This window comes from Bison bison, unplaced genomic scaffold (assembly GCF_000754665.1).
Source record: "Bison bison bison isolate TAMUID 2011002044 unplaced genomic scaffold, Bison_UMD1.0 scf7180017864456, whole genome shotgun sequence".
Classification (NCBI taxonomy): domain Eukaryota; kingdom Metazoa; phylum Chordata; class Mammalia; order Artiodactyla; family Bovidae; genus Bison; species Bison bison.
The window spans coordinates 30,224,642-30,252,578 of record NW_011495018.1 but is presented as its reverse complement, the minus strand read 5'-3'; the positions used below and the strand labels follow the sequence as shown (position 1 = coordinate 30,252,578).

At 41.7% G+C, this 27,937-nt stretch overlaps 1 protein-coding gene across 2 annotated transcripts in view; it reads right to left on the bottom strand.

Annotated features, from left to right (window-relative positions):
• DNMBP (dynamin binding protein) overlaps nucleotides 1-27,937 on the bottom strand; it is a 117,720-nt gene that overhangs the window by 12,289 nt on the left and 77,494 nt on the right. The window contains exons 5-11 of one of the 2 annotated variants that reach the window (XM_010859537.1): nucleotides 11,672-11,865; nucleotides 10,690-10,789; nucleotides 5,764-5,911; nucleotides 5,183-5,200; nucleotides 4,618-4,817; nucleotides 2,949-3,079; nucleotides 1,843-1,947 (exon numbers count right to left, since the gene is read on the bottom strand). In XM_010859537.1, coding sequence (XP_010857839.1) covers nucleotides 1,843-1,947; nucleotides 2,949-3,079; nucleotides 4,618-4,817; nucleotides 5,183-5,200; nucleotides 5,764-5,911; nucleotides 10,690-10,789; nucleotides 11,672-11,865 — 896 coding nt within the window. The remainder of the gene's footprint in view (nucleotides 1-1,842; nucleotides 1,948-2,948; nucleotides 3,080-4,617; nucleotides 4,818-5,182; nucleotides 5,201-5,763; nucleotides 5,912-10,689; nucleotides 10,790-11,671; nucleotides 11,866-27,937) is intronic. The other variant, XM_010859538.1, reaches the window with a different exon arrangement.

Genomic DNA, 27,937 nt, shown 5'->3' with positions numbered 1-27,937 from the left:
AATTCTTAAAGAGATGGGAATACCAGACCACCTTACCTGTCTCCTGAGAAACCTATATGCAGGTCAAGAAGCAACAGTTAAAACCAGGCATGGAACAATGGACTGGTTCAAAATTGGGAAAGGGGGTACATCAAGGCTATATATTGTCACCCTGCCTACTTCACTTATATGCAAAGTACATTATGCAAAATGTGGGCTAGATGAATCACAAGCTGGAATCAAGACTGCTGGGAGAAGTATCATCAACCTCAGATATGCAGATGTTACCACACGAATGGCAGAAAGTGAAGAGGAACTAAAGAGCCCCTTGAGAGTGGAAAAGTTTCCTTAAAACTCAACACTCAGAAAACGAAGATGGTGGCATCTGGTCCCATCACTTCATGGCAAATAGATGGGGAAAAAGAAGTCGTGGCAGATTTTATTTTCTTGGGCTCCAAAATCACTGCGGACAGTGACTGCAGCCACAAAATTAAAAGATGTTTGCTTCTGAAAGAATAGCTATGACAAACCTAGACAGTGTATTAAAAAGCACAGATATCACTTTGCCAACAAAGGTCCACGTAGTCAAAGCAATGGCTTTTCCAGTGGTAATGTACAGATGTGAGAGTTGGACCATAAAGAAGGCTGAGTGCCAAAGAACTGGTGCTTTCAAACTTAGTAATGGATAAGATTCTTTGGACAGCAAGGAGATCAAACCAGTCAATCCTAAAGGAAATCAATCCTGAATATTCACTGGAAGGACTGATGCTGAAGCTGAAATGCCAATACTTTGGCCACCTGATGTAAAGAGCTGACTCACTGGGAAAGACCCTGATGCTGGCAAAGACTAAACGCAAAGGGAAAAGAAAGCAGCAGAAGATGAAATGGTTGGATAGCATCACCAACTCGATGGACATGAATTTGAGCAAACTCTGAGACAGTGAAAGACAGGAAAGCCTGGTCTGCTTCAGTCTACAGGGTCACAAAGAGTTGGGCACGACTTAGGACCTGAACGACAACAACATTCCTTTGGCAGTTTTTGAATTCTACACCATTTTACTTAGTTAAAAAATGATGATAATAATAAGAAAAAATAATTTTTTTAAAAAGCAAAGGATCTCTTTTAAAGGAAATTATTTCACAGGATGAGATTTTCCTGCATGAGGGACAGGGGTATATGGTATATTTATTTAAATACTATTCTATTAAATCTCCAGCAGATCTTCTTGACCCAGGAATCAAACCAGGGTCTCCTGCATTGCAGGTGGATTCTTACCAGCTGAGCTACCAGGGAAGCCCTAATTTCTATTAAAGCAGCAGAGAAATTACAGATATTAAGAGAAAGGGTTCTAGTCCTGGAGCTGACTTCATGAAGGAAGCCCTGCCTCAGGCAAGGAAGACCGGGGCCTCCATGATCTCCTAAGTTCTTCCAACTCTCTAGACATATCCGTGGCTCTAATAGCCTTAGAGGCCCACGGACAGCTGTAGATGAATATGATTATTAGGAAGTACACCCCCCATAGGAACCATTCTCTTACTATTTGATCTTCAAAATGATTCTGACAAAATGAACTGTGATGAGTGCTTCTTATATAACTGGATATAGTAAACAGAGAAAAAAGCATGAAGACTGAAAGAGATGAAGGTAAGAGCTAGGTCCCCTTACTATGAATACAACAGTGCTGATCTTCTGATGTTTAACTTTTAAATAATCTGCAAGAATCCCAATAAAAAGCTTGTCATGGTATAATGGTCATTTGAGTCCAGGTTATTCCACGTTCGTTAAGCAATATGCTGGATGAATAGGAGAACGGCTGGAATTACACTGTCAGCAATTCTAACAAGAGCAAGGTCTTTACTCACGCGGATGTGCTGGAGGTAGAGAGAAAGGTCTCGGATAAAAGATTTGATTAATCTTTCTTGCATTCGGAAGTTTTTCTCTGTTTCTTCAAATACTTCATCTTTAATCTGTTCAAAGTAAGTAAGTGCTGTTAGCAAGTTTGGACTCTCCCTCGGTTGATCTTACTAGAAATGCATCTTTCTTACGCACATCTTTTGTTTAAATTTTAAGCCTTTGATGTTTCTGAATCATATGGAATTGGATTTAAGCACTTCTCCAGGCTTTGACAGAGCTCCTGAGTATACACAGGTACGCCTGTCTCCACCCAACCCCGCTCTGTTCCTGACAAAACCCCCTGCTGGTCAGGCTGTCGGCTTCACCGGTGCTGCTGCCTGGCCAGGTTTGCCCTCCCTCCCTATGCCAAACCTGCCCATCTCCTTTAAAGCTCAGATTAAATCTTGCCAACATGAAGCTCACTCTCACGGAGCTCCTGTTTACTTAAGTAACACACTGTGTAGAGATCAAACTGCAAAGCTTAGCAACTGATTCTTTAGTTGGTATTTTCCACTGACTGTAATCACATTCACATGGTTCAGCACATGAAATTTGGAGACTCTGGATCTTCTCTGTGGCTGTTTTACAAGGCACTCAGCTAGGTGATCTCCTAAATCCCTTCTACCCTCACATGTCCACAATTTTGATTCCCCAAACAGATGATAAACTCCTTATGGGTGTCTAAAACCATGATAACTCTTATATGGTGACAGATTTGGCTTCCTGATTTGTCTTTGTAAGCAGCTTAAGGCTCAGATGGAGGGTTGCGGGGGGCAGTAGATTTAAATAAACAGTAGAGGAACTTCCCTGATGGTCCAGTGGCTAAGACTCCATGCTCCCAATGCAGCAGGCCTGGGTTCAATCTCTGGCAGGAAACTAGATCCCATATGCCACAACTAAGACCCAAGGCAACCAGATAAACAAACAGTAGCTGCAAGAGGTTTTATCTACCAGCTAGCAAACACCAAGAGGATACTAAGAGGGGAATCTTACCAATTCACACCATGTAGGCTGCCCTGTGGAGTCCTGAAAAGCAGCCAAAGACATGCTGAACCATCAAGGGCAGTAACCTCACCTGTGGAGCAAAGCCAGTGAGATGCTTCAGATGACTGCTAACCCGGTTGGATTTCTTGATGATGGAGTGGATGTTCAGTTTGGAAATTTTCTCCATGAGGCTATCTTCATCACCCTTTCGGTACTTGAGAACTGGGGAGTGAGTCAAACTGGTGAGTGGAGAAAGCCCTCTTCCAAGCATGGAGAGACTACACACAAGACTAACAACCCAAACTCGAGCTAGTGCTTATTTTCAGTGAGCTTATGACTGAGCCCACAAAGTATTAATCCAAATCACCATTTATGGACAGATCGGATACCCAGAGAACAGCGGAGACTGGAGAAGATTAGAGACAACGTAGGAAGGTCGTGGAGGTAAAAAGCCTAAGATCTGGAGTCAAGACAACCTCTGAGTTACAATGCCTGGGTCTGTCACTTCATCAAGGTGTGGCCTTAGGGAATTCCCCGATGGTCCAGTGGTTAGGACTATGCACTTTCACTGCCAGGGCCCAGGTTCAATCCCTAGTCAGGGAACTGAGGTCCTACAAGCTGTGAGGCATGGCCAAAAAAAAAACAGTGTGGCCTTAAATAATTCACTTAATTTCTCTGAGCCTCATTTTCCTTTCCAATAAAATGAAGACAGTAACAGTACCTGCCCACCTTAAATGGTCTCATACACAAATGAGATATTTATATCCAATCATCTCACACAGTGAAATGCTATGCAGGAGTTATCTGACTGTGTCTCATACATCAGTCAGTCTGCAGAAAACCCCAGAAATAACAGTAGAAGGGTAGCAAGGGAAGTCTGGGTGGCAGAGAAAAGCACACTTAACTGTTGTAGGAGATGAAGATGACATTATATGACGAGATATGAACCAAGACAAAGGGCTCGATGGCCAGAGGGCTTTAACAGCCACAGCCAACATCACACATACACATGGGTGACATAGCTGAAGCAGGAGGGGGAAATGATTTTAGATAAATATGCAGAGTAGTGGAGAAACAGGCAGAGAGGCTACATTATAGATTCTTTGAGGATATGAATGATAAATCAGTTTATTATAGCATGGGCACCATGCAATACTCATTGAGTATTCAAAATCAAAGTTTTGACAAGAGATTTCATGAGACAGAGGACATGGTTCAGTTTGTCCTCTATCATAAAGAAAGAGTGGGTGGTTTGTTGACTGACCACACAGTTTTAGGGTGAGGGGAGGGGCTCAGACCAGAGGCAGGACTGATAGGGCCAGAGAGGTGAGCAAACTGGGGTTTTCTGAAAGAAGACAAGAAACTTCTAGCTTAAGTGGAAGCAAACATGCAGAGCAAAGAGATGCAAGAATGGACCCAAAGGGACTCCCTTCAATGAGATGAGAAGGCAGGCAGGCACTCAACTTGAAGGAACTGTCCTGATCAGCCATTCTCTAACTGATCTTCATATCTCCTGGGAAAGACTCATTGCTATAAGCTTTGTCACACATGCCTGATTTCCAACATGCATGGCTGTGCTTTTATTATCATCATTGCTTTCTTTCTTTCATGATCTCATTTTCCCCAAATTCTATTACCATTTCTTCACCACAGCCCTATTACCTACCACCTGCCTGTCCACCTCTGGTTTAGTAATTAATTCTTTTGAGGAGAACATTCTCAAGGGCGTGCCTCCTTTTCAGCAAGTATGCTTTTCTTACCCAGGTCCTTTCGACGTTTATACTCATTAATGTTAACGTTGATTTCCTTGACTGCAAGGACTGCACTGGTTAAAGGCACTTTATCTGGGTGGGATTCAGGGGTGGAATTCAATAACTCCATCAGCAGCAATGGGTAACGCATAACTCTCTGCACTGGTTTGATGAGGAAGGAGCCCAGGTTAATATAATTTGTGCATCCCCTACAAGAGAAGGGAAAACAGAGACTCTGGTCAACTGTCAGTAACACCGGGCCTGTAGCCAGTATTTGTTGTTCCTAATACAGCTCCGTTCTCTCACCCTACTTCCCAACTTCATTCATTCACATTTACCAGGCACCTAACAGATATCAGGGAGTGTTCCAGGTGCTGTGGATTTAGCAGTGAACCAAAAAAGTCCCTGCCTGATGGAAAGAGGCAGACAATAATCAAACCAACATTATACAAAGTGTCATTTGGTGGTAAGTGCTATGCAGGAAAACACAGCAAGGCAGGTCTACTTCTAGACCTGCCTTGACTTCTAGCTTCTGTCTATGAAAGAAGAAAGCAAAAAAGCGGCAGGAACTCACCATTCGTTGTACAGGCTCCTATAAGGCAGTGAGTGTGAAAAGAAGAAACAGCTGATTAGAGAAAATACTGATGCTGAATTTCACATTCCTCCCAGAACGTATTAGTCCAGCTAATGCCTATTAGCTGGGCAGACAAAAAACACACGAGATAAAAGGGGAATTGTGAATGTTTATGGTGGCATTTCTAGTCTATTAAAAAAGTCAGTGAGCCCCTAACTTCACTCTGACCTATTGAGACACATATTACATCCTCACAACCTGTCTCCCTAAGACATGAGAATCTCACGATGGTCGAGACCAAACTACCTTCCTGGCAGCTTCTTACCTGAAAATGCTAACTTTGTATGTATAAATAAAACTGATTTTAATGGATGTAACTACAAGCAGGAAGCTACTTAAGATTTCCATGATACAGAACGGGAAAAGGCCAAGTTACACAGAAGGATCTCCAATGATGTATCGCTTGTATTTAAAACACGATAGATTCATAGATGTCATAAGAAGTCTAGAGAGACATGGGAATGACTTTCAACAGGCAGAACTAAAGAGCTATGATGGAATGAAGTGCTCAAAACTCCTACTTAAGATCTGCCAAGGAGTCCTGAAGATGCTTCTGGATCTTCTCATCCTTCTCATAGATTTCCAGCAATGAGATGGCCTCATCGTGATTCTGGCAGTAAACCTTGTATGTTCCTTCAAGCTCATCTCGGTGATCAAGAAACACAGGTCCTGTGGAATATACACAAACACAGAGTGTTTTCAGTAACTCTCTTCTCAGCATCCTAAATGGAAGGTATATAACCACACTTTAATACCAGATAACCCTATCCCTTAAACAAGAAGCTGTTTCCCTGTAATAGCTTTAAATTCTACTTATTTAACCCCAAATTAAGAGAACTATCTCATCCATGTTTTTATTTTTCAGAACCTATACACATGCACACACACCCACATACCCAGTTCCTGAAACAGCCTCCAGTCCCTTTTCAGTCAGGCAGAGTAATCAAGTACTCTCTACATAGTTATGTGATCAGAACCTATAAAGACCTCTTAGCTCCCAAAGCCCCAAATCTCCACAGAGATAAAGAGATCCTTCTACGGCAGCAGCTTCTAATCTTTTCTTTGTGCATCAATTAAATACAAGGACTATAAACGACGTTTATTATATTAAAATATCCATAATATAAAACTCCCTGAATCTATGATATAGTAATATATGTACTTCTCTATAAAACACTGAATAGCAAAACATAGCAATGAATCGAACACACCATAATTTCAAGTGTGATGAGTGACATAAGAAACTGGTAACATGGGTTGTTTCTGGGACTTCTAGATACCTGCAACTTAATGTGATACGAGCATGTGACTTTAGTTGGTGAGAAAGTCATTGTTCCCTACAGTCATATCTTAAATCAGTGCTACATTTTTGTTATAAACTTCTATCCAAGTTGGTGGACTCTTTGAAATCTACCCACAGGCCCCCCTCCCCCCGCAGTCTACACCAGCTGGGAAAAGGAACAGTTCCTAAACAGACTTCCGCAGAGCAGTTGCACTTAGAGCAGTTGCCTGAGCATGCAGACTCCCGGATTTGTTAAAACCCTTCCTCTTGCGCCTCTTCCCTCTCTCAGAGAACCTGCTCCTTCCTTCTTCAGCTTGCACTGCTCCCCAAAAGACAACATCCTCTCATTCTTGAGCTTCTCCCTCAACATATGGCCCTACTTACTGCTTCCCCTACAAGCACCTCTCTCTCCCAGCTGCTCTGAGCATGAGCCACTCCCTCAGGGAGCCCCATCTCTCTCTACAAGGTCACCTGTTTCCTCCATGTTACATCCCATGGAATTCCCTATTCTCGTGCAGAGCACTTTTTATTTAAATGAAATGTATTTCCTTAATTATAGCTCCTTCCTCCAAGAGCCTTGACTATGTCCACACACATCACACTTGTGCTGCTGTCCCACTGGCAGCCTTAGTCAACCCTGTGACTCAAGGGCCCAGGCGTTAAAGAGTGGGGCTGCTTCCTCTTGACCTTCAGGGCCACTGTGGAGACCCTGGGCCACCAGTGTCTCCATTCAGTTTCACCAACTGATATTTGCCTGGCTTCTTCCCTTCGTATCCTCCAGCCCCCTACCCACCACCCAGCACTCCTAGAACCTTCATGCTGACACCCATGACTCTGCACACACCTCCATTCAAGGGTTTCCAACCTCTGCAACTGTGACTCTTCTACATCAACTACAACCTAGCAAAGCTATGCCTTAACTTATAGTGTCTTTTCAAATTTAGGTCACAACCCATGAATAGGTCATGGACTCTACTTTATGGGTACGATCAGCACATATCTGAGGAAACAGAATGGAACAGAAAACACTGGACACAGTAAAAGTAAGCACAGACACACACAGACACGGATCCTGGCCGTTATGTAAAATATATTTCTTTCTGTGGGACATGTTTAAAATAATTAAAAGCCAGTTCCTTACATATTACCAGATATTCAGAGTCTCCTGGTACTTCTTTCTCATCTCAACCTCCTCATGTTCTAAGTCATCCAAGCCCCGAACACCGACTATTCTCTCTTTCCCTGTGGACCCTTGTCCTGCCTGTACTAGAATTCTTCTCCAATCAGGCTTATAAATTAATTCAAAGACGCTTTCTCCAGCATCCTGGATTACCTTGGAATTTCACCACATTATTCACTGTATACTTTTTTCATTTCTATTCCTAGGTGATTAAAAACTGCTTGGGAGGCATACTTTTAAAAGGGGAGTCACGCATACTACAGAGCAGTTTGAATAGTATGCTTCTGTTTATCTAATTTTTAAAAAAAATGGTGATGGGGGACCAGGGTAGAGAAAATACATATGTAAGTTCTGTTATGAATCCAAAAGGAGATATAAGAAAACTAGTAACATTAGTTGTTTCTGGTTGAGAAGAGCTAAGTGGCAGGGACAGATAGAGTTTTCATTAAGCAGTTCTTTGTACTTTTCAAATTTTATGCCATGTGAAAAATTAAAAGTAAGTTACACTTAAAATATATATTACATATTAAACTTAAGAAAAATAAAACACTGCTTATACAATTCAAGTCAATCTGCCCTTTGCAAGTAGCTGAACAATGCTTTAATTTGCCTTCCCTGACTTTCCAGAACCTTCCCTTATCAGATATGCAAAACCTTGTCCTTTATTAATTCCCCCCGAGTGCACTGCCTGGCCTCCTGTTGACCAAGACTGAAGCCCCCCAGCCTGGTGCGCTCATTCAGCCTGTTTTGCCTACTGTATATCATGGTCACTGCACACTGTCCCTCCTTGTAAAGCTAACCCTCCTCTCAGGCCCTAAGCCCTTTCGTTCCCAGGCCCTCTCCTCCCCCATCCTCTGTGTGCCTTCAGCTCATCTCAGTCTGCTACCTAAATTCTTGGTGTCTTGGGGCAAGAGGGGAAGGGGAGAAATAAAATGGCTAAAATCGTATGGGGTGAGATTATGGATATTCTGTTTCATTTCTTCTTTTATTCTTGTCATAATATACAGGTAATAATATCATTCTATAAAAATGGGGTCACCATGGCTTCCTCCGGTCAACATGTGTGTCTCCTTCCTCAACTTTCCTGACCTCTGGCCTCTACAGTGAGGCTGAGAGCAGGATCCCAGGCTTCAGTTTCTCTTGCCATTCCATAAAGTACTAGTAATACATAAGCAGCTGTTCTGTACAGAGGCTAACAGCATATGCAGAGCCCACAGGAAAGACCTGATAACACAGTACTAGCCATGTGACCCTGGGCAAATTACTCTCCTGAGCAAGTCTCAGTTTCCTCATCTGTAAACTAAGATTAATAGCAGGTTAACCTCACAGGGCTGTTGTAGGGAACAAGTGCAATCAAGCTTGATGTACCTTGAAAGGGTGTGTGGAGTACTATAAACCCTGGAGAAACATTAACCAAGCTGCACTATCACCTACCATTCCACAGCCACCACCCCCTTCTGCAGGAGGGCAGAGCCCCGACTATTCTTATATCCACTTCTCTCCCTGATGAGTCAGGTCAACACCACCTAGCTTAAGTCAACATCATGAGCCCATTCCCCTCTCTAGTGATTTACGTAGGCATAGGCATGTGACCAGTTCTGGCCAATGAAAAACAGAGAATTCCAGTGAGGGGACTCTGGAAAGGTCCGCTTATCCTTAAATGACACAGGGTCACTTTTTCCTTCTGTTGGATGTTGTGTGTGTAGTGGGATGGCTAGAACTGTGGTAGCATCCTGTCACTTTGATTCTAATAAAATACCAAAGTGACAGGAAGTCCCCTCCCACGTGGTACCAGAACTGGTCTGTATGACAAGTAAAATATGGCAGAAGCGATGGTGTGTCACATCTGAGACCAGGTTATAGAAGACACTGGCTCCCATCTCAAGCCTCCTCTCTCTCTTGGATCACACAGTTTGGGGAAAGCTAGCTGCCACTGTCATGAAAGTGAAGAGGCCTACATGGCAAGGAACTGAGGACTGATGATCTGAGTGAACCTGTGGGACCAGATCCTTGATTGAGCCCCAGACGCTGGCGGCCCAGATAACAGCTCGACTCCGACCTCATGAGAGACTCAGAGCCAGAATCACCTAGCTAAGCCACTCCCAGATTCCTGAACCAAAGGAAATGTGACCTGCTTCTGTTTTAAGGCACTAAATTTTAGTATAATTTGTTTCACGGCAATAGATAACGAACACAATTCCCTTGTTTATAAGAAATAGATAATTGTTTTTCAAACGTTTTTCACAATGACCCATGTGAATAAACACATTTTAAATCATGACTCAGTGGACATATATGTAGAACTGAAATAAAAATTTCAAAAAGTGTAGTTATTATTTACAGTGTATTCTGATATTTTCTATTTTATTGTAAATATATATATACTGGGTATTAATTTTTTAAAGAAATCGTTCAGTAGATTTATTAATAAGAGTAAAGATAAAGGCAACCTTTTGAAGATCAATTCTCCATGGTACTTCTACATGATTTGGGACAGCTCTTATTCCAGATTAGATTTCCAAGGATGTTTGTATAACAGAAAACCTTGGAGGATAGAGACAGATTCCCCTTCCTGGAGAGATGGCAGGTTTGTTCCTGACCAGAATAACAAAGACAATGTCTTCTTCCTGCACAAAGTTGGACGAATCTGCCAGCAGTACTATAATACTGGGGTTTATCTAAATGTGATTGGTTCCTTAGCTGTAAGATAAACCCACTGAGTTACCGGGTCCTAAAATGATTTCATGACCCACTAAAAGACTGCAACTGTCAATCTGAAAAATATCACACCATGTAACAACAAAAATTTCTTCTATTGCAAGCATCCAATATCACCACAAAGTAGACCAAATAACCTTGGAACTAAGTAACTAAAACTTCATTTTCCTAGTAAAACTATTAAATACCAGTGCTCTTCTCCTCTGTCTCCTATAAAAGAAAAGAAAAAAAAAAACCTGTTTCTGAAATAACAGCAGGGGCTCATACCTATGTTATCGCTGATTTCCAGATCAGTCAATAATTGTTTTGAGACCTTAATCACCATCTGCATATTTCCAAAAAGTCCCTCAAAATCAATGTTTGGTATCTGAGAAAGGAAAACAAAACAAAGATGCATAGAAACAAAATTAATAGCATATCATTCACATTAGGAACATCTCTTCAAGGATGATACAAAAATCCCTCAAGGTCATCTTCACCACTCTCATGAGGTTTCCAGAATGGGAACATCTGGCATCACCTTCAGTGCCACCTTTTGTCCTTGATCCAACTACTTTCTGCTCCCCCATCCCCATTACCATAGTGAAATGACTGCAGAACCAATTTCTGTTAACTGTATAATAATTGTACAATTATTATACTGAGACAGAAATTCCACCCAGGACCCAAAACCTGATGGCACCATCCACTTCCTAGAATTCTTATGAGTGACTGTTCCAGGAGTCCATACCCAAGCTGAGCCCAGGCGGTCAAGTAACAAGCAACAGGATGGACTGTAAATCCCCAGGATACCGTTAACCCTCCCCCCTGCCTCATCCCCAGCATTTAAGAGAGTGTCTAGCATACACATATTAGTAAGAGTTTCTGGAATAAACCTGTAAATCAGATGCTACAGACAGGTAAACCATCACCAGACTTCAATATATTAATATTACTGCAAAGCTTCCCAGTAAAGTGTAAAGTGGTAACTCTAGACTCACTGGAACTGTTTTCACCACAGAAACAGGAAATGTCCTAGGAGTTATTGCAGTAACTTAAGTTAGTAAGTTAATAACGGACTTGATAAGTGACAGGATGGGGAAGGCTTAAGCTGATGACACGTGTCAACTTGGGCCCTTGAATTAAGAGCCGCAGTCACAACCTTTATTTCAAACCCAATAAATCTTTGTGGTGAAAGCTCCTGTACCCTAAGCCTTAGGCCTGGAGAACCATGTTCATGGCAAAGCTCACTTTCTCCACTAGTTCCCACCTGTGCCTGTTGCAGGGGAAACATGATCCGCTCAATACACATCTCCAGATCCCGGATGTAGTCTCTTTCCGTCTGAAGAAGTTCCTCTATCACCTTGGCTCTCTTCTCTAGCATCCTTTGCTCTGGGTTTTCAGTGGACACAGAACCAGAAGGGGCCATCAGTGATGAAGACTGGGAGGAGAGAAGCGTCATTTCTAGAAGGAAAAAGAGAACGGGTCAGCAGCTATGAAAGCAGGCCTCTGCAACAGTTTGAGCTGAAAAGAACATATTCTTTTTGAGTTGAAAAGAGCACAACCGAAGGTCTCATGATTGTTGACCATTAGGAAACCTGATCCCCAAGTCCATTCTAATCACAAATATGAAGAGCTGAGCAAGCTTGGAGACAGAACTTCTCCCATCCGTGAGATACCATTTCTAGAATCTGTCCTAAAAACAAGCAGCTGGCCCATTTTATGAGGACAAACCAGTGGCCACAGCCACTTTGCAAAAGAGGCTGAAGGAGGTGCTGTTCTTATAAAGAACTGCTTTCACTTAGGTTTAAAACCTGTTTCAGGAACTTAGCAGAGATACCAAGCTGGAAGTTATAAACACTGATATACTAGCACATGTTAAAAAGAGTATTATGGAAACATAACAATGCCAGCTAAAGGGAAAACAAGAACTAGGTGGGAATTATCTGTCTGAGATCTGGGTGACTGCGTGGCCCACCTTAACCCAATTACTGTGATGGCAGATTAACATTCAGTTCAGTTCAGTTCAGTCGCTCAGTCGTGTCCGACTCTTTGCGACCCCATGAATCGCAGCACGCCAGGCCTCCCTGTCCATCACTAACTCCCGGAGTTCACTCAAACTCAAGTCCATCAAGTTGGTGATGCCATCCAGCCATCTCATCCTCTGTCGTCCCCTTCTCCTCCTGCCCCCAATCCCTCCCAGCATCAGAGTCTTTTCCAATGAGTCAACTCTTCACATGAGGTGGCCAAAGTATGGAGTTTCAGCTTTAGCATCAGTCCTTCCAATGAACACCCAGGACTGATCTCCTTTAGAATGGACTGGTTGGATCTCCTTGCAGTCCAAGGGACTCTCAAGAGTCTTCTCCAACACCACAATTCAAAAGCATCAATTCTTCCACGTTCAGCCTTCTGCAGTCCAACTCTCACATCCATACATGACTACTGGAAAAACCACAGCCTTGACTAGACGGACCTTTGTTGGCAAAGTAATGTCTCTGCTTTTCAATATGCTATCTAGGTTGGTCATAACTTTCCTTCCAAGGAGTAAGCGTCTTTTAATTTCATGGCTGCAGTCACCATCTGCAGTGATTTTGGAGCCCAGAAAAATGAAGTCTGACACTGTTTCCACTGTTTCCCCATCTATTTCCCATGAAGTGATGGGACCAGATGCCATGATATTCGTTTTCTGAATGTTGAGCTTTAAGCCAACTTTTTCACTCTCCTCTTTCACTTTCATCAAGAGGCTTTTTAGTTCTTCTTCACTTTCTGCCATAAGGGTGGTGTCATCTGCATATCTGAGGTTATTGGTATTTCTCCCGGCAATCTTGTTTCCAGCTTGTGCTTCTTCCAGCCCAGAGTTTCTCACGATGTACTCTGCATAGAAGTTAAATAAGCAGGGTGACAATATACAGCCTTGATGAACCCCTTTTCCTATTTGGAACCAGTCTGTTGTTCCATGTCCAGTTCTAACTGTTGCTTCCTGACCTGCATACAAATTTCTCAAGAGGCCGGTCAGGTGGTCTGGTATTCCCATCTCTTTCAGAATTTTCCAGTTTATTGTGATCCACACAGTCAAAGGCTTTGGCATAGTAGTATATAATAAAATATTTAAGAATTGTCTGGGCTTCCCTGATAGCTTAGTTGGTAAAGAATCCACCTGGAATGCAGGGGACTCCGGTTCGATTCCTGGGTTGGGAAGATCCCCTGGAGAGGAGGAAGGGCTACCCACTCCAGTATTCTTGGGCTTCCCTTGTGGCTCAGCTGGTAAAGAATCCTCCTGCAATGAGGGAGACCTGGGTTCGATTCCTGGGTTGGGAAGATCCCCTGGAGAGGGGGAAAGGCTACCCACTCCAGTATTCTGGCCTGGAGAATTCCACGGACTGTATAGTCCATGTCATCACAAAGAGTCAGATACGACTGAACGACTTTCACTTTCTTTTTCCCTATGAAAACAATAATGAAGACTCACAAGCAAGTTCTGTTACTTCAAACGTCCTGGAAGATACAAATGACCTATAAATATGAAGTTCTTTAACAGCATTTTCAATTAAAAAAAAAAAACCTCTGCAGCCACACTACATGATCTAAAACTGAAAACAAATGCACATTTTGTCATTAGCTTTTACAAATACCTTTACTTAGATATATATATGATGAGAGATCTATTATCTTATATATAAAATGAGATGGCATTTATTTCAAATAGATGTTAAATGCTAAAATAAACAACTGAGAAAATTTCAACAGTGAAGCAATCTCTGCTGTTTATTTCAAATTCCTTAAGATCCACTTTAAAAAATGACGACTCTGGTAAGTAAACATACTAGCAAATCTGAGTGGGATTACAAGAATATTTTTACTCAGATCTAAGAAGTGAAAACACAAGTGTTCAAACTATTAAACTTATGGAAAACTAAGCTTTCACAGCAGATTTTAGTCTCCAAAATCCTTCCCCATTGCCCCTTCACTAAGAATTTAGGAATTCCAATGTTTAAAAAGTGTTAACTCAGATTCTGGTTTCTAAAACCCATTCTCCAGTAGAAGGAACCAGAGTTCTTTGGAGAAATGGCTCTTTCCAAGGCAAGGCAAAGGTAGATGAGTCTGAAACATCTTATGGCAGAAAATAAGGATATGCTGAAGAAAATGATGGGACTGTGTCGAAAGGGCTTGGAACCAAATTGAAGGGGCTCCCACTGGCCAAATCTGTACAATTCGAGGATCAAAATAAATAAGCACAGCAATGAATTGTAATCTGTTGACTAAAATAAGAACCCATGAACTCTCATCAATAATATATACGTACATAAACAAACAGGGGAGAAGAGAAATGCTCTTTCTTATGGTAGAATGTCAGCTAATAGATACAGAAGAGGACTTCCCGGTGGTGCACTAAAGTCCGCCTGACAATGCAGGGGATGTGGGTTCAATCCTTGGTCTGGGAAGACCCCACATGCCACCAAGTAACTAAGCCTGTGTACCACAACTACTGAGGTTGTGCTCTAGAGGAGCTAGCCCCAACTACCAAGCCTGAGTGCTGCCCTACTGAAACCTGGGTGCCTAAAGCCTAAGCTCCACGAGAGAAGCCATCACAATGAGAAGCCTGCACATCACAGCAAACAGCCCCTGCTCACCCCAACCAGAGAAAGCCTTCACAAGGTAATGAAGACCCAGCACAGCCATACAGAAATAAATAAAAGTATATATATACATATATAAGAAATAACAGAATTAGAAAAAAAAATTAGTATTTTGCAGCCATCAAAATGAAATTTAGTTCAGGCACAAACCATCAATGGATGATTTCGGTGTTAGTGATAGGGTTTTGATGATGATCAGGATATCTGCATAGTTTTGAACTAGTTACTATACTTATTCCAAAAATGAAACAGTGACTCTACAGTGGAGAAATGGGTAACACCGAAACCTACTAATCAAAATTAACACTACCAATTAAGGAAACGACATCACGTGCTTCCGAATGTCAGGTCTAGAAACAGCACAATATCCCTTCTGTGGTATTCCAGCCAAAAAAGCATAATCTGAAATGAATCTTGAAGAAACGTCACACAAACATAGGGATCTGTAACCTTCAAAACGTTATGTCATAAAAGACAAAGGAAGCCTGAGGACAAATCCCCAGTTAAAGATAACTGAAGAGAAGACAAGTAAAGGCAATGTGTGATCCTGAACTGAATCCTGATCTCAGGGAAAAAATGTTACAAAGGACATTAATAGGACAAACTGATGAAACTGGAATATAGTATAGACTGTAGATTGGATACATGAGTAAACCAATTAAAATTTTCCTGAAATGGACAGCTACATGCAAAAGAAGGGAATTCGAACATTCTCTCACATTCTATGCAAAAGTAACTCAAAATGAATTAAACACCTAAATATAAGATCAGATACTATAAAACTCTTAGAGGAAAACAGGCAGAACACTCTTTGATACAAAGTGCAGCAATATATTTTTGGATCTGGCTCCTAAAGTAAATAAAAGCAAAAGTAAACAAATACAACAAATAGCTTTTGCACAGCAGAGGAAATCACTGACAAAATGAAAAGAAAATATATTGAAAGGAGAAAATATTTGCAAATGATATGACCAAAGGGATTAATATCCAACACATATAAATAGCTCCTACAACTCAATTAAAAAAAAACAAAAACCCAATTTAAAAATGGGCAGAACTGAATAGACATTTTCCCAGAGAGGAAATGCAGATGGCCAACAGCCATGGGAAAATATGCTCAACATCTCTAACCATAAAGGAAACACAAATCAAAACCACAACGAGGGATCACCTCACACTTGTCATAATGGCCATCATTGAAGAGAACAGAAATTAACACCTGTTGACAAGGATGTGGAAAAAAGGGAACCCTCCTATACTGTTGGTAGAAGTGTAAATTGGTGCAGTCACTATGGAATAGAGTATGGACGTTTCTCAGAAAACTAAAAATAAAACCACCATATGACCCAGCAATTCCACTCCTGGGTATGTATCTGGGGAGAAACAAACAAACAAACAAACAAACACTAATTCAAAAAGATACATGCACCCCAGGAATAAAGCATAGCAGCATTATATACCATAGCCAAGACATGGAAGATAGCTAAGTTTCCATCAACAGATGAATGGATAAAGAAGATGTGGTATACATACACATATATACACAATGGAATACTACTTAGCGGTAAAAAAGGACTAAATTTGCCATTTGCAGCAATATGGATGGACTTGGAGGGCATTATGCTAATGAAGTGAGACAAAGGCAAATACCATATGATGGAATCTGAACAATACAACAAACTAGTGATTATAACACGGAGAAGGCAGTGGCACCCCACTCCAGTACTCTTGCCTGGAAAATCCCATGGACAGAGGAGCCTGGTAGGCTGCAGTCCATGGGGTTGCTAGAGTCGGACACGACTGAGCGACTTCACTTTCACTTTTCACTTTCATGCATTGGAGAAGGAAATGGCAACCCACTCCAGTGTTCTTGCCTGGAGAATCCCAGATGGGCTGCCGTCTATGGGGTCGCATAGAGTCGGACACGACTGAAGCGACTTAGCAGCAGCAGCAGCAGAAGTGATTATAACAAAGAAGCAGACTCACAAATATAGAGAACAAACTAATGGTTACCAGTGTGGGCAGGGAGGTGTGAAGTAAGGATAGGAGAATAGGAAGTACAAACTATTGGGTATAGGATAGGCTCAAGGATGTACTGCACAACACAGGGAATGTGTTCAATATTTGGTAGTAACTGTAAATAGAAAATAATGTTTAAAACTGTATAAAAAAATTTAATTAAAATTCCTGAAATGGCACATCTATTATGGTCATGTATGAAAATATCCATATAATACACTGGTGCTTACCAAGGAGCACAATATATGCAACTTAGTCTCAAATAGTAAAGAAAAGAAGTGCATGTGTGGGTGTGGGTGCGGGTAGAGAAAGTGAGAATGAAAACAAAACTTGGCAAAATGTTAAATATCGGCAAATACAAATAAAGATCTGTATACCACTGCAATTTTCTATAAATTTGATACTATTCAAGATAAAATTTAAGAAGACAAAATTAGAAATTTTCTTTCTGGAACTACTTTTTTGGATAGAATGAATGACAGAATTTCAAATCTTACTTCAGAGTGTTAAATGATGACTAAATTAATTGTAGTCTACATAAAATTTTCAATTGCCTTATTTTTAATTTTATTTACAATTTTAAACCTATGGAATTTCAGCCCCATATACAGTTGCCAGAAGCAGCAAGTTGAGCAGAGAAATTTATTTTCAACACAGGACTAAAAAGCTCTGAAAAGGGACACTTACTGAATTCCTACCACATGTCAGGCGCTTTATATGTTATGTCTCTGTACTCATTTAATATTCACACCAAAACTCTGAAGTAGTATTATTATTCCCATTTAACAGATAAGAAAACCTAGGCTTTGAGAGACTGACCAATTTGTTCCAGCCTCTGTAGTGAGTAAACAGCAGTTCTGGGATTTCAATCTAAATATATTTAAATCCAAATCCTGAATTAAATCCACTTAATCCTGCACCATTCTTCCTCCCTAGCCTGGAATTTCAACTAGAAAGGTCAGGGCTTATTTGCCTTGAATATTAAAAATTCCCCTGAAGCTATTATCTCCCAGGAATCAAAGTTCTATTATAATACATGAAAGCAGAAGATGCCAGAGCACTCATCAATTTGAACCCAGCAACCTACACTGAGACTCAGATTTTTATGTACATTTAAAAATAGAAAGAAATGGTAACAATTCTTTTAAAATACCACAAAGCCACTTTTTCCCCCTATAGGTGGATTTATAAACTGTTGAAAAGACTTTAAAACACAAAAAGGAAACATCCCTGTGGGATGTTTTTGCTAATTTGTGGTTTTCTGGGCACCTCCCCCTGGTGGTTCAGATGGTAAAGAAATTGCCTGAAATTCGGGAGACCTCAGTTCGATCCCTGGGTTGGGAAGATCCCCTGAAGAAGGGAAAGGTTACCCACTCCAGTATTCTGGACTGGAGAATTCCATGCAGAAGTCCATGGGGTCGCAAAGAGTCGAACACGACTGAGTGACTTTCACTTCACCCCTGACAAAATGCCAGGCGCTTCTGAAGATGCGGGTCACCTTCAGGCTCCACATACACATTAACACTCAAAGATTAGGTCCAACTAGGAACATCTGGCTTGAAATGGCTCCAAACGTAAAACTGTTATTCCATTATTCCAAACACACTAAGGGGGAAAAAAAGATCTACAATTACTTTGCCAACAAAGGTCCATATAGCCAAAGCTATGGTATTTCCAGTAGTCATGTATGGATGTGAAAGTTGGACCATAAAGAAGGTTGAGTGCCGAAGAACTGATGCTTTTGAACTGTGGTGTTGGAAAAGACTCTTGAGAGTCCCTTGGACTGCAAGGAGATCCAACCAGTCAGTCCTAAAGGAAATCAACCCTGAATATTCCTTGGAAGGACCGATGCTGAAGCTGAAACTCCAATACCTTGGCCACCTGATGTGAAGAGCCAACTCATTAGAAAAGACCCTGATGCTGGGAAAGACTGAAGGCAGGAGGAGAAGGGGACAACAGAGTAGGAGATGGCTGGATGGCATCATTGATTCAATGGACATGAGTTTGAGCAAGCTCTGGGAGATGGTGAAGGACAGGGAAGCCTGGCGTGCTGCAGTCCATGGGGTCACAAAGGGTCAGACACGACAGAGAAACTGAATAACAAGTGAGAGAGAGCCCCCCCCCCCCCCCGCGAGCCAGTGAAACTCACACTCCCCCATTATTTAACTGGGGAGCCTTGCCAAAGTCCATTTTCACCTCTGGGCCTCAACATCCTCATTTGCAGAACTGCTGAGCAAATTAAATAAGTAATTTACTCAACACAAACTAGTCCTTTTCCCACAATGGGCCAGAAGACGCCATCTGCACTAAGGTAAAATGCAGCAAGAAGAAATGGTTCCGGGCCCATAAAATCCCACTTTTCTGTAAGAACAATGAAGTCTGGGGACGGGGAAGCACTCCAGAGGAAACTGAGGCCTAGCAGCACCAGCTAACAACAAAACGTGCAGACCAGTCCCACTTTCCTCCTCGGGCAGCCCTGGAGGTGTTAAGGAGCTGGCAGCACAAACTTATGACTGTGATAAAGCCAATAGGGATGGGTGTTTTTTTTTTTTTTTTTTTTTTTTTTCTCATTAACTCCCCCCACCGCCCCCCCGCAAAATCCCAAGACATCCCCATGCCCTGAGGTTAGTGCACAGTCCCAGGCTCGTTCTGAAGAGTTCCTAGGAAGCGATTCTGTTAACCAGCAGCTTCCCACAACTCTACCCACCACATTCCAAAGCAGACTTAAAGAGAACAGCCACTCAGTCTTCCTTTGCCTCTGAAAGCTGGCTCTTTGCTGGGGAAAATCTCTCAACTCCTGGCGAGGTTCCAAGCGGCACTTGAACGAGGCGGCCAACTGTTTTACCTGCTTTTGTGCGGGTTCCAGCAACCCTGGACATACCTGCAGCACCAAAATGCTGGTGCAAGAGTTCCCATAGGTCCAAGGCCAGGCTGGCAGAATAGAATCTTCCCAGCGCTCTGGAATGCTCCACAACCCCCTAAAATCCTTTGAATAGGGTAGGCATTTCCCCCAGGCTTTCCCATATTTACATATGAATCGTTCCGAGTCCCCCAGGCTATCACAACAGGGCCTGTTCTAAAGGATGGAGCTGGAATCCTCTGCTTCCTGGACTGAGACGCTGAAGAGAGGGCCCAGCTCTGCTCTGACTCAACCCCTTTTCCCTCTTAGCTTTTCTTTCTTCGTCCTAAAACTGCCACAATTTCACTTCAGGAGTTTTTAAATCAAGAGTGTTATCTCCTTTTCCTGCCCCTTTTAATGTGTTGTTTTTGGATCCTCTTTTCAGGGAAGAAGTCTTATGATAAGAGGCAAAGACGTAAAGAGGGCAGCATTTGTCTACCTTTCCGTTCTCAGGACCTCTTGTTCTGCAGTCCCTCTCCCAAGCCCCGCACAGCCCTCACTTTCCCCAGCGTCCTGCTACTTCTAGGTACCTTATCCTAAAGCCATCAGAATGCAGGTCTCACCTAGCTGGTCCCAGGACAGCAAGAACTGCTAACATTTACACTTTAAAAGGAAGTGTGGAAAAGAAAGTTGCAGAACATGCCACTTCTGTTTTTAAAAAGAGATGGAGAGGGAGAAAGAAAAAGGTGAGAAACATGCAAAAACCTCTACATATTTCCATATACACACATATAATATGTAAGTCCACAGAAAAAGGTATCGGGGAGAACACACTAAACCCCTCGGACAGGGAACTTGGATTGGGGATGGAGACTTGAGCTCAACCAGTACCTTTTAATTTCCTAAGAATCTAGTAATGTACTACCAGTAATTTAAGACAAGCTGTCATGCTAGCCAAGATTCATCTCTATGGGTGAAATTTTAAGCAATCTGAGAGAAGAACTTCTGATCAAGTTCTGCGAGAAGGATGGCACCATTGCCTAACTCCAGGGTTCCTGCTTCCTTCTACCATCAAATGGAGCTCTTTTTGGCTTTAAATTTTAACAAATATTTATATGACATTTACTCTGCATGTCAAGCATTGTTCAGGCACTTTACAAATACTGGTTTATTTAATCCTCATATCGTCCCCATCTTACTGATTCATGAAGAGAAATTTGTAACTGGCCCAGTATGTGGAAGATGAGAGCCCACACTGGCTTCAGAGCCTACAATTGCTACTCTGCCTCTAGCGCTTTTTCTGGGCAGGCAAATCTTGGCAACTGTGGCCTGGAAATCTACTTGTGGGTTTTAGTGACTGCCTGGTAGCTAATGACAAAATCGTGATTTTTAAAGCACACTTAACTTCCTGTATAGCCACAGGTCCCCCACCCACCATTTCAACTGTGAACAATGACATATTTAAGCGTGTATACTACATGTATGTCCATATCATTACATCCGTAAAACCCTACTCAGGGGACTTCCCTGGTGGCAGAGGAGATAAGAATCTGCCTGCCAATGCAGGGGACATGCGTTCGATCCCTGATCTGGGAAGATTTCACGTGTGGAGCAACTAAGCCCATGTGCCTTGAGCCTGTGCTCTGCAACAAGAGAAACCACCGCAAAGAGAAGCCCAAGCACTTCAATGAAGAGCAGCAGTCAAAGAAGCATTCAATGAAGAGCTCACCGCAACTAGAGAAAGCCCATGAAGCAATGAAGATCCAGTGCAGCCAATAATAAATTAATTAAAAAAAAATCCTACTCAGTGTAATGCAAATAATTCCTCAGAGAGAATCAAATCTAGCAGTGTTATACCCAGTAAATATTCAATTTGTTGTTGGCTTAGTCCTTCAGTCACGTCCCAACTCTTTGTGATCCCATGGACTGTGCCCACCAGGCTCCTCTGTCCACGGGATTCTCCAGGCCAGAATACTGGAGTGGGTAGACTTTTCCCTCTCCAGGGGACCTTCTCAACCCAGGGATTGAACCAAGGTCTCCTGCACTGCAGGCAAATTCTTTACCGTCTGAGCCAACCTAGGTCTTCTGCACTGCAGGCAAATTCTTTTTCGTCTGAGCCACTAGGGAAGCCAAATACATAGTCAATAGTATTCCAGATAATTTATGGCAGAAATCATGTGCAAGTGAAGGGATCTTTATCAATGCATGAAGAAAATTTAGAAATAACAAAAATTTCTCCCCAAAGGGGCCTGTTAAATAAATTATGACATATCTGCATAATATCAATACTGTACTATGACAACCATTGAGATACAGATTTATATTCGTTAATACAGAAAACTGTCTACTGTGCATTGCTAAATGGAAAAAGGCTACAAAAGAGTTTGTGAAAGAACTGCCATTTTGTTAAAAAGGGGAAAATATTTTCAATGCATATATCTGAAAATGAAAAGTCTTGAAGGGGACAGGAATTCTGATATTTTTTCCTTTCTTTTCAACTTATTGTATTTTCTATTTTTACTCTAGTGAACATTCAGTATTGATACAACAAAGAACAATGCGGAAAAAAGAACACTTGCTATGAAACAAGAAAATTCTACTACTCAGTCCTCTCTTATTTACTGTTAATCCTTTTCAAATTTTCTTCACTTTTTAATAATCTGAGATTTCTTTTCTAATACTTTTAAACTGCTGAAGAAAATCGGTAACAAAACATTGATGAAACAACAATTTGCTAGTCTAATACGAAAAGCAAAACCCCCTCCTGCTTAGCAATCTGTCTAGAAAACTCCAAAAGGAAGCGACCTTTGTTCTGCTTATATTCCCAGCAGGCCTAGTGGAAGAATCATAAATCCTGGTTTTCCATGTGCCCACATCACTCCAGCCAGCCCACCCAGCCCCCACCACTTCTTTTCCTTCAGCACCTACTTACGAATATTTGGAGAAGGCTTATCCCATCCCGCCAACCTTAAACTTTCAGCATTGTGGTCCCTGGCTTTTCTGCACGACTCATAGACTCTTCCCGATCCCCAGACCTCAGGGAGGAATCTATTATATTTTGGTCCTCAATCTCAACAGTAACTAAAAAAACTCTTCCCTGAGCCTTTTGCTCAGTGACTGCCCTGCCTATTTTGGCAAGTAGCCTCCAGTACAATCCCTGCTGGAGGGTTTCTACCTCGGAAAACCCAGCTCAAAGCTTCCCACCTCTTGCTTCTTCTACCAGAGCCTACCCAATCCTTTAGAAGAGCACACAAGAGTCAAGGGCCCAGAGTACAAGAGTCTGCAACTTCTGACGCTGCCACGACAGCGAAATTAATACTAGATTCTTTGAAACACCATTTTTTTTAACACACACAGAATCCGAGAGACATGTGCTTTAAACTTTGAAGTTATTATTATTGTCAAATCTTTAGGGAGCAGAAGTGAAATAATCAAGAAGGCAAAGATAGTTTTTGTAAAAAAAAAAAAAAAAGAAGAAGAAGAAGAAGAAGAAATAAACCTTCACTGTTTAATAAGCAAATTTTGATTACAGTCAGCCAACAAAACTTTACACAAAAACTTTATTTTCTAAACAGACATACATCTGATGTTTTCTTTACCAGGTCTCTTGAGGGAAGGTATAATTGCTCTAAATGAAGGCACTAAACAATGAGATGACTTGCCTGACACGACACAGCTATTACGATTCAAAACTAGCCTCTCTAGCTGGGGCTTTCCATCAAATGTCAAGGCCTGTTCTGGGTTACGTGGTTTTTCAATGTGAGGGTGGCTGTTTCCTACATTGTATTTCCATTTTTGATAATTAATAACACTACAGTGAAGTCTCAAATATTGCTCATTAACAGGACCCTCCAGTTATTTTTGTCCTACTCTGTAAAGCCCAGACCTCCTTCTGCTTCTATTAGGTAGTTTACTTTTACTCCTTTCCACTTGTTCTCATAACACTTTATGGATCTTTTAAGACTGCGCACAAAACAAAACAAAAACTAGCTGATCTGAGTTATAATTCTGCACAAAGTTTTAATAACAAAAAATATGAATATTGAATAGAAAGCTACGAAGCAGAGTACTCCGAGATGGGGCAAAGTATAGAAAGTTGGAAAGCCCTCCACAGCTTTCTTCTGTTTCAGACAAGTCATTTCATCTGATACTCAAACACAGCAAAGCAGGGAGAAAGTAGGTGGTCTTAGACATAAATTCATGAAACAAAACAATTAAAATGAACTTAAGCACTGTGTATTTTACTACGTTAATTTAGAGGAGTGAACCCAGTCTTTCAAAATAAGGGTTTTTTCCAAGTGTGATCCAATATTTTCACAGTAAAATCTGACTAGGCCCTAGGATATCAGTCAGTACGATCTTATTTTCTAGCCAAAACTTCGGGGGAATAAAACAAAACCTCAATATGAGGGAACCTAAACTGGGTTTGCCCTGGACCCCAGTCATTCATCCTGTACAGGCTAAAATGAGCTCTTGGCACCCCAACAGTGACTCTATTTCCCCATATCTCCTTTGGCTTTCATTTCCAGGGACATACGTGGAGCTGCTTCTAGATCCTGAGAAGGCAGCAGGCATAGGGAGTAAGGCACTCAGACTACAAGTCAAAAGACCCAGAATCTAGCCCTCACTTTATCCTGACTCTCTATCCTACACAGCCTCTCTGGGTTGTTGTTTCCTGGTACGTAACAAAAGCACTGGTCCTCTCTGGTTACTTCCGGGCTCCAAAATCTTCTGCACTTTCCTACTGTTTCTTCACTTACTCCTCTTGGTCTGATATAACTAACACTACTCTCCAACCAGCTCCACAAGGCGTGTGGCTTCATGTGTCAGTGACTAACCTGAGAAGTTAGTCACTTCCTATCTGCAAGCCTAGAGGCCCATGCACAGGCTGCTGTTACGGAACCCAGCACAACATACTTTAAATATTTGTTTCTTTATTATTCCTTGAACCTAACAAGCCCAGCTTGTCTCTGTGCCTTTCAGCTCAACTACTGTCCTTTAAGCCCAGCCAGATGAAGGCTTCTTTAGTCTTCGGATTACCCTTTACTCTAAACTTCACTTCTTGAGTAACAACACAAAATAATACTATCTATCTTTTGATGTACATGTTCTGTGCCCTCAAACAGAGTATATTTCATTGGATAGCAAACATTCATTGAGTATTTATTATACACTAAGCATTAACGTAAGAGTCTAATGTACCTTATCTGCACTAATCAGCACAGCAACCAGCACTTAATAGATGACAGCAAGTATTATTATTTACCCTAGGTACTGCTCTGGGCTTCCCTGGTTGCTCAGTTCAGTCCCTGATTGGTGAGGAAGATGCCCTGGAGAAGGAAATAGCAGAACATTCCAGTATTCTTGCCAAGGAAATCTCAGGGACAGAGGAGCCTGGTGGGCTACAGTCCATAGGGTCGCAAAGAGTTGGACATGACTTGGCGACTAGACAACAACAAAAACAAGTATTACTCTGCTGTGATTATGACGGAAAACACTACTCAAGTTTTAAAAAATCATTAAATATCCTAACTTTTGTTTGCCTTAACTACTGAGCTGCCACAACTATGATGTTAGGGTAAGTTAGGTTTCAATATTCCCTTGAGAGGTAGGGGCTGAAGAGCAGAGGAAACTGAATTCTAGATCTTCAAATCACTGAGGAAAGGACAGGAGGAATTCTAGATCAATGGCAAATGGAAGCGTTTCCAAATCTCGGTAGACTCTAAGATATACATTTTTTCATATTTTAACATCTCAGAAATGGAGATGTATTTTTCAGTAAATAGCATGTTAATTAGTCTTCGAATTAGTAGTAGCCTTTCTAATGTTACATAAAATTATTTAGTGTCTTAGAACAGAGGGTTTTAGAGTCAATGAAATGAAATATGTTTTATCTGTTTGCCTCCTCTCAGCTTATGATTTGAAGAAAGGATTTTCCTGATACCATGGAATGACTTCTGTGACCTAGAATGTAGCCCTGCCCCCTGCTGTGGGGCCTGGTACACAAATGTGTTTCTTCCCATCAGAAATGACTATGCACTGAACTGCCACACCCCTCTTACTTGACAGCCTGGGGCACTTTCTGGTTTCTCAGGAAATATTGGAAAACTGTGGTGTACGGTTGGGAGTGTCAAGTTTCTGAGCTCCCAGGCCAAAATTCCTCTGAAGGCTGGCCCTGCCATGGCACTGCAAGTGAGCCCATTGGATTCACTGCCCCCCCATGCCCACTTCAACATCCTCAGGACCGCAGGAAATACGATGCCCAAGAAGACTGTCTCTTCCTATCCAACCTCAATTTCTTGCCTTTCCTGGTTTTCTTTTTACTTTTACAGAAGCATGGAATCTCCCCAGACCAATATTCCCATTTACTGCTGATGAAATATTATCTAAAAATAATGTAGGTAACGGTTCGTGGGTTGAGTAAACTCTAGAAGTTGGTGATGGACAGGGAAGCCTGGCACGCTGAAGTCCATGGGGTAGCAAAGAGTTGGACACGACTGACTACTGAACGGTTCGTGGAGAAAGCAGATGTCTGGCTCACGTAAGAATGCCAACTCATAATCCCAGAAGGCAGGACTGCCTTACCTTCTCTAAAACTTCAATGATTTCCAACCCTTGACAAAGCAGGGCCCTGTATTTATTTCCCTTCGCCTCCACATATTTTCTCTTTCCCTCTTCTTTGCTTCCTACCTACCCATCTTAATCAGCCTGACAGTACAGCCTGATTTTAAAAAGTAAATACAGGAAATCTTGGTCAACTCTGTGCCCCCCTCAGTCCCATTCAACTCTATTTCACTGTGTGTGTGAAAGGTCTTGAAAGAGTGGTCTTCATGCAAGAAGACCTCCTTCCAGACCTCTTCCCCCATCTAATTTCTTCCTAATTAATTCTGTGTCATCACTGTATTTCCATCAACCGATAACCTCAACAAATCCATGGAATCATCCTTGACTTCCCTGGGGCATTTGAAAGTGTTGGCCATTCTCTCCTACTCTAAGCCTTTCGGTTTTCTTCAGCCCTCCCCACAGTGTTCCCTTCTCCTGCCCCATGCCATGGGCATCCCCTAGGCTGGAGTTCTCAGATGCCCACCCTTTCCACAGCCATTCTGGTCCTCAGAGGAGTCATCAATCACAGTGTCAGTGATCACAGAGAGGGAATCACCACATGCAGGGCCAGCTGACTTCTTCCTCAGGCTCTGGTCCAAACTCCCATTTGGTTTCTAAGATTTCGATACACTAGTTCTTTCCCACACTGTATTCCTTTTTGTCACGACAACTTTGCATCTTTGCTCATAGACTTTCTCCAACCAGAAATGTTCTCCTTGTTTCTCTCTGCCTATCTCAACCCCACTACTCCTTTAAGCTTTAGTTAAAATTCAAGCATCTTCCTAAAGTCTATTCCATTAACTCAAGTAAAAACTGAGCTTTTCTTCTTGATTGTCCATAGTATTTACTGTTTAAGCTAGACACTTCTGTACTTTATTTAATTATTCATATTTTTACACTTTGTTTTTTCAACTTATCTAAAAACATCTATGGTGGTGAGGGGTATGGGGGGGTATCCTTCCCGGCATACCCCAATGCTTGGTACAGTGCTAAGTACAAAAACTAGTTAATAAACACCTGTGTAATCACATTCAAAGGGAATATGGGATCTATGTGTTGGAAAAATATAATTGATGATGATGGTAGCAGATTATGTTTATTTAGCATTTACTATGTGCCAGGCTCTGTTGCACTACTCTAAATATTGACACATCTAAACTCACCTGTTTCTGATAATACTACCATGTATGTCAGTTTTCATACAAATAAGAAGGGCAAGGCCAAAGGATGTTCAAACTACCACACAATTGCACTCATTTCACATGCTAGCAAGGTAATGCTCAAAATCTTTCAAGCTAGACTTCAACAGTACATGAACCAAGAATTTTCAAATGTACAAGGTAGACCCAGAAAAAGCAGAGAAACCAGAGATCAAATTGCCAACATTCAGCAGATTATAGAAAAATCAAGAGAATTCCAGAAAAACATCTATTTCTGC